Source organism: Nicotiana sylvestris, chromosome 5 (genome assembly GCF_000393655.2).
Source record: "Nicotiana sylvestris chromosome 5, ASM39365v2, whole genome shotgun sequence".
NCBI classification, from domain to species: Eukaryota; Viridiplantae; Streptophyta; class Magnoliopsida; order Solanales; family Solanaceae; genus Nicotiana; species Nicotiana sylvestris.
The window spans coordinates 132,650,806-132,658,456 of NC_091061.1; the positions used below are offsets into that span (position 1 = coordinate 132,650,806).

Below are 7,651 nucleotides of genomic sequence, written 5' to 3' on the forward strand. Positions count from 1 at the left end.
GAATTCACATTTAGAAAATTTTGCATATAACTTCCCTTCTTGTAGAACTTTGAGCATAGTACGCAGATGATCTGCATGCTCAGCCTCTGAATGAGAATACACCAATATATCGTCGATAAATACAACTATGAACAGATCTAAAAAAGTCCTGAACACATAGTTCATCAAATCCATGAATACTGCTGGGTCATTGGTCAGACCGAACGACATAACCCGAAACTCAAAGTGCCCATATCTAGTCCTAAATGCGGTCTTCGAACTATCTTCATCCTTAACCCTTACTTGATGGTACCCGGACCTCAAGTTTATCTTTGAAAAGCATTTGGCACCTTCCAACTGATCAAATAAATCATCAATTCTCGGGAGCGGGTACTTATTCTTGATTGTCACCTTATTCAGCTGCTTATAATCAATACACATTCGTAAGGAACCATCTTTCTTTCTCATAAACAACACAGGTGCTCCCTATGTTGACGTACTAGGTCTGATAACGCCTTTTTCAAGTAAGTCCTTTAATTGTTTTTTCAACTCTTTTAGCTCTGCGGGGGCCATTCAATAGGGAGGAATAGATATTATGTGAGTATCCGGTAGTAGGTTAATAGCAAACTCAATTTCTTGCTCTGGCGGGAGACCTGGAAGCTCATCGGGAAAAACATCGGGAAACTCATTCACCATAGGGATGAACTGAATGGTTGGTGACTCTACTTTCATATCCTGAACCCAAACTAAGTGATAAATACAACCCTTATTGATCATATTCCTTGCCTTGAGATAGGAAATGAATCTTCCTCTCGGAGATGCCGTATTACCTTTCCACTCCAAAATAGGTCCCCTTGGAAATTGAAATCGGACTATCTTTGATCTATAATCAGCGTTGGCATGACAGGAAGCCAACGAATCTATACCCATTATAACATCAAATTCTACAATATCCAACTCGATTAGGTCCGCTACGGTAGATCGACTATGAACTGCTACTATGCAACCCCTATATACTCGATTAGCTATCACTATGTCCCCAACATGTGTAGACACCTCAAAAGGTTTAACCGATTCAGGTTTTATTCCAAACTTACTAGCAACTAACAGAGTAACGTATGATAAGGTGGAACCTTGGTCAATCAGCACATATACATCATATGAGGAGACTGATAATATACCTGTAACAACATCAGGCAATGACTCCTGGTCCTGTCGTCTTGCCAACACATAAATGCGGTTCTGAGGATTGCTCGAGTTGGATGTTCCGCCTCTGCCTCTACCATGACTCATTGCTGCTTGTGGACCTTGCCCAGGGGGGCATACTAATGATAATGAACCCGCTACAAATCCTGATGGCTGAGGTATGCTTGCATCACCTCTCATCGGACAATCCCTCATAACGGTGACCGGATAACCACAAGTATAACAAACATCTAACCCCATACAACACTGCACGATATGTTGCTTACCATATTGAGCACATCGTGGCAAGGGTGGCCTCGTCTGATTTGACTCACCCCTATAGTGAGAATCTGAGGCCCTGAAGTTCTGACCAGACCCTGAATATAAGGAATGATCAAATCTCTTACCTCCAAACTGAGAGGGTTTGCTAGCCGATAGTTGGGTTGGATACCTCGGGTACTGCTGCCTCTGACCACCTCAAAACTCACCATAAGGCCCCGAAGACCTCGCTCTCTTATTTTGGGCCCTATCATGCTCACGATCGGCCCTCTGTTTCTGTTTACGCTCCTTTACACCCTGAGAGTATACATGAATACGAGAAATATCCATGTCTGGTTGAAGTGAGACCGACATACCATTGTTAAGCAAGTGAGGCTCTAATCCCATCACGAACTGGTGAACCTGATTGTCAATCTTAGATACAATAGTGGGAGCATACCTAGCCAATGAATCAAACTGAAGACTGTACTCCCGAACACTCATGTTACCCTGCCGAAGGGTCAAGATTCTATCAACCCTAGCCCGTCTAAGCTCTGGTGGCAGATAATGACAAAGAAAGGCCTCTGTAAACTCCCACCATATCGGTGGAGGGGCATCCTCACCTCTGGACAATTCCTAAGACTCGTACCAATTAACTGCAACATCTCGGAGTCTATAGGAAGCTAGATCAACTGACTCAGTCGTAGTGGCCTTCATTACCCGTAACATCCTCTGCACTCTATTAATAAATACATGAGGGTCCTTATTCAGATCTGCCCCAGTGAATACCGAAGGGTCTAAATTAATGAAGTCGTGAACCCTCGCACTGACGGACCTATCTGCATGACCAATACCTATTTCCTGACGCCGAGCCTATGCGGGGTAATAATCGAGTTAATAGCTGAATAGCATCTCTCATCTCCTGACCCGGTGCATCCGGCGGAGGTGCTGAATATACAAGGGCAGGCGCTGGAGCTAGTGCCCCTTGGAGCTCTTCTGGAAAGGGCGAGTATATGACGTCTGAGATGGAACCTCACCATGAGACTCTCCCCAAGCCCTGGTAACTCGTGGTGCTCGACTACTAGTCTCACCAGCCATAGACTTTCCCTTCTAGGCGGTCGTACTCTTTGGAGGAATTGCTGAAAATATAGCATATTGTTAGGAACATAAATTCTGGTATCTCACGATCTAAAATAAAAAGAGAGGATAACATCCTATATGTCTTGTAGCCTCCTATTTATAAGTGTGGTGCATGACATACCCATAAACAAGACTCTACTAGATACGATCTGTATACAACCCTAGGACAGAACTGCTTTGATACCACTTTTGTCACGACCCAAACCGATGTGACGCGACGGGTGCCTGAATCCTACCTGTCAAACACCCCTAAGCATGCGTCTAAGATATGAACCTGAATAACATTTTCTAAATTACAAAAATAACCTACATGAAAGAAATCTTCCAAAAAGGCGTATGTACATATACATGCAAAATACAGTGGGCAAGCTGGTAAGGTTGCTGTAGACAACTATACATCCAAAACTGAAAGCCGACAAGGCCACATACAACCCAACTAGACATACTGTCTACAAACCTCTAATAGAAATATAACTGTATAAAGACGGGACTGAGCCATATCATATCGTACCAAAATCAAAAGCAGCTATAGATCAAGTGGAGCACGCCAACTCTCGCTGATCAAGGATCCTAAGAAGGGGGACCGTCAGCTTGCCTACCTGCACCTGCGGGCATGAAACGCAGACCCCGTAAAATGGGGCGTCAGTACAAAAAATGTACTGAGTATGTAAGGCTTGAAAATTTGTACGTAAAAGACATAGATGAAACATGGAATAAAAAAACACATCTTTAAATCTGAATAACTTTGTAAATTCTGAAACATTTATAATGTCATACACATGCGTATAAATGTCGTGCCATGCATAGGTATGGGTGTACATAATATCGTCAAGCCATTGAGGGCATCCCATTATATCGTCTCGGCCACTGTGGGCAACATCATCAATATATACCAGCTGATTAGGTGGTGTGCGCATATAATGCTGTAACCTTTTCCCATATTCCATATACATATATTTACATATATATACGTATATAATGCCATTTGGTAATGGGTCACTGCAGATGTATAAATGGGTAAAATGCATGAGAAATACATAAAAATCTCAATATTCCTACCGGATAAACTTTTTTAACTGCGTATTATTCTGAGACCCATGAACAAAAGATAATAATAATTCTCATGGGGAATAAAGAATATAGACACCCCTAGTATCTCTATGAATAGAGTAATTTATGGAAACTGTACGTTTGCTTATTTCTTCAGTATAATTTGGACTATGCCAAAAGAAAGAAGGGATGACCTTAACATACATGGAGTATGGAAAACTCTGTATATTTTTCCGTTGGAGAACCTTCGTTAATGGAACTTAGAACTCAAAAAAATTGGATTTCTGCTTTCTGAATCCTTGAACGAAATTGTTCTTGCTTCTTTGAAATTTTCAAACGAAATTTGGCTATGGATTTCTTGAAATGTTGGACGAAATGGTTTCTGCTTCTAACATTTTTTCATTTAAATCAAAGACAGAATGTTGTTTGCTCTTTTACAAGGAATTGATTACCCAGTTTCATGGATAATGCTTACAAGTCTTATTTTGATAAGACTTAAATTTAAGTCATGTTTTGGTTATATTCCATAAGTAGCCATCTAGCAAAAGCGATCAAGAGTCATTTTTTAGCTATTGTAGCTTTATGCCGGAGGGGGGGAGGGGGTATAATTTATAATTTTTATTCACTTATTAGTTAACTGGGTAATGTCCTGTTACCGAGTAATTAATCAATTACCCGTATAATTTAAAAATTATCTCAAATTACTTTAATTCTACTTATTTTTAATATACTTTATACATCGTACTGCCGTGGTCATATGGTACCTTGCATGGTACTAGTTTATAATTATCGAGTATTATCGCTTGACCCGTATTTTATCCCAAATTGGCCACTTTCAACGAAACTTGTTCTCTTTAATTCGCGTAACCCTTTATCCTCCATAACACTTATTTATCGCTTTTTATAACTAGCGTAAATACGTTAACGTCAAGATGATTTGATCCCCGAGTCTACGTCAATTAACTGAAGACGAAACTTTCAACATATAAAAATGTGAGGTGTAACAACATTCTCCTTATATAGTCTTAATTAAGTCGTTGAACATCAGAAAACTATCACTTGTAGTCATTTGATTTATTTACTTTTCACCCGTAGACATTTGATTTGAAAAGGAAAAGCAAAGGTAAAATAATAACAACAGACTTAGTGTAATTTTACGATTAAGATTTTAACGAGGGTAGTGTGTACTTAGCCTTACCTCCTACTTTCTGAAGGTATAAGAGTTGTTTCCAATAAACCATCGGCTCAGGAAAAGCAAAGTCACATCGTAGTCAAAAAGAAATACAATAACAAATAAACAAAAAAAAAGAAAACAGAAGCACGAAACAGTATCAACAACAACAACATAATAAGAAAATGCAAGCAACAAAACAACATGTAATAATACAAATCTAAGTATAAGGAAGCACGAGAGTGTTATACATACTACAGGGAAGACAATGATGTCACGACCCAAAAACTGTTACGCCCCGCAGTATTATGTCGATGTTATGCTCCGCAGTAATATATTACGATGATGTTAACCCCAACAGTGTTACATTACGCAGATGTCACGCTTCGCAGTATTAAGTTACGACGATGTTGCACCCTGAAATATTGTATGTTAAATTTGTCATAAGGTAATTGACATCAGTCCAAGTAAAAAAGTATTTGGAGATTAAAAGAATTATGCTATTCACAAGCGATTGGTAAATTCATGAAGATGAAAGGGGGAGCAAGTCAAAGAAAATGAATTTTGTCCAAGTTTGACATTTTGGGGTAAAATACGGCCCGAACTAAAATGTCTGGTATTTATGGACTAGTGTCATACGAGGTACCACATGACTATAATAGTAAGGTGTATAAGGTATGTGAAAAGTGAGTAATATTTTAAGTAAGTGAGAATAATTCTCAATTTTGCGGATAATTGATTAATTATCGGATAACGAGACATTACCTAATTAATTGGGGATATATTTGGATAAGATTAAACTCCACCCTACCCCATGTGGCAGGAGATGAGGGAGCACTTAAGTGACTTGTCTTTAGTCAAGCCAGCTAGTGGGCACATGGACAACAAATCTTAAGGAATTTTACGCGTGAGAAGCGATTATCTTAGCCATCTTTATCTTGTCTTTCAAGACTATCCCATTCATTTTATAACAAAGTGTCAAGATTTAAATCTTATCCTAGATCTTATTCTTTAGTTGTAGTCAGTTATTCCATGTCAAATTTTGAATCTTAATTTCATAAACAGTGATTCCAAGAGCAGTATTCTAGATATTGAGGCAACTACTGTATGAGGTTCTTTACTAAACTATTCATCCATTATCTTATCTGACAAGGGCAAAATTAACTATTTTTGTTCCTTATAGCAACCCTTTTCCATTTTCAACACATAGAGCACCACCCCCACCATCGAGCTGCGGGCTTAATCCCACTAAATAATGAAGTATAGGTAGGTTTACTGTGGATTATGACCAACCAATATTATGCAGCTTAGCTTGCTTCTTAATACTAATCCTGCATTAATCAATGAGTGTTAAAGGAATTTTCAAGAGAATCGATTCAGGTATGTTAAGGCTATCCCTTCTTTCTTTTGGCATGATCCATACGATACGAACGAAACGTGCAAATGCACAAATTCCATAAATGACTCTATTCATAGAAGTATTAGAGATATCTATGTTCTTGAATTTTCATGTGTTATAATATTTCATCATCTGTTCATGGGTCTCAGAAAAATAGGAAAGTTGAAACGAGCTTACCTTATGATATTACTCAAAGACAAAATGGTCTTATGACATTTCGAAAGATTTTATTAACGTACTTTTCATACATTGCATTCATGTACATTGACCCATGACCAGATGGTGTTATATACGTCTTTGTATATATATATATATATATATATATATATATATATATGAGAAAGGTTATGACGTTATATATGCACCACCTGATCAGCAGGTATACATTGATGATTTTGCCCACAGTGGCCAAGATGATATGATGGGATACCCTCAGAGGCTGATGATGTTATGAAACATGTACCTATGCACGACATGACATTCATACGCATATGCATGATACTATAATTATTTCATGATTTACAAAGTTATTAAGACTTACAGGTTGAGTCACGTACTCCATATTTCTTCCATGACTGTTATGTACTTATTTATGTGCCTTACATACTCGGTACATTTTTTATATTGACGTCCCTTTTGCCTGGGGATGCTGAGTTTCATGCCCGCAGGTCCCAATAGACAGGCCGAGAGCCCTCCAAGTAAGCTATCAGCTCAGTGGAAGATGTTGGTGCACTCCATTTGCTTCAGAATTGCTTGTTTGGTTAGTATGATTTAGACGTATATTGTTTGGTATGGCGGGACTCTATCCTAACCTTTATGATATTTATGTACTCTAGAAGGCTTGTAGACATATGTCGTGTACGTGAAAGATTGTACGGCCTTGTCGGCCTATGTTTTGAGTTTATAAATGATTATGTTGGCCTACTAGACCCGTATGTCACATGTATATAATGATGTAATAAGAAAGATACGTTACGTTGATACTTAGTTAAGTAAGGTGCCGGGTGCCCAATGCGGCCCATCGGTTTGGGTCGTGACAAAAGGGGTATCATAGCAGTTCTGTCCTAGGGAGTCTATGAGTCGTGTCTAGTGGAGTCTTGTTTATGCGTGTGTTGTGCACCACACTTATAAGCAGGAGTCTACATGACATTTAGGATTGTCACTCTTTCTTCTTACTCTAGACGTGTGGTAGAGCTCACTTATTAGAATTCAAATTCCGAATTTCTATTTTATTCATAATAAGACAATACCTACGTTCAAAATGATGATTGATAAGAGATATAGTTGCAGAAGTGTTGAATTAGAGGAACTCGATTTTTCATCATTTCTATGATGGATAAATGTGAAGTCTTCAGCTGAACATGTGTGTACCTTACGTGTAAGCTTCTTGATAAGGAGCCTTAAGGCAAGAATATCTATCCACCTTTATGGTGAAAGGCAATAAGAGATTCAGAAGATAGATACAAGCT

At 38.6% G+C, this 7,651-nt stretch overlaps 1 protein-coding gene across 1 annotated transcript; it reads right to left on the minus strand.

Annotated features, from left to right (window-relative positions):
* Positions 1-552: 552 nt before the first annotated feature.
* Positions 553-1,926, minus strand: LOC138869325 (uncharacterized). The gene is made up of 2 exons (XM_070146936.1): positions 1,653-1,926; positions 553-1,541 (listed from the first exon to the last, which is right to left on the minus strand). The coding sequence occupies exons 1-2, from the start codon at positions 1,924-1,926 to the stop codon at positions 553-555; spliced, it is 1,263 nt and encodes a 420-aa protein (XP_070003037.1).
* Positions 1,927-7,651: the final 5,725 nt, after the last annotated feature.

Coding starts and splice junctions, on each gene's coding strand:
- LOC138869325 (XM_070146936.1), bottom strand. CDS start 1,926: ATGAGTGTTCGGGAGTACAGTCTTCAGTTTGATTCATTGGCTAGGTAT. Junction 1,542..1,652: donor GAGGTCTTCGGGGCCTTATG/GTGAGTTTTGAG, acceptor CCTTATATTCAG/GGTCTGGTCAGAACTTCAGG.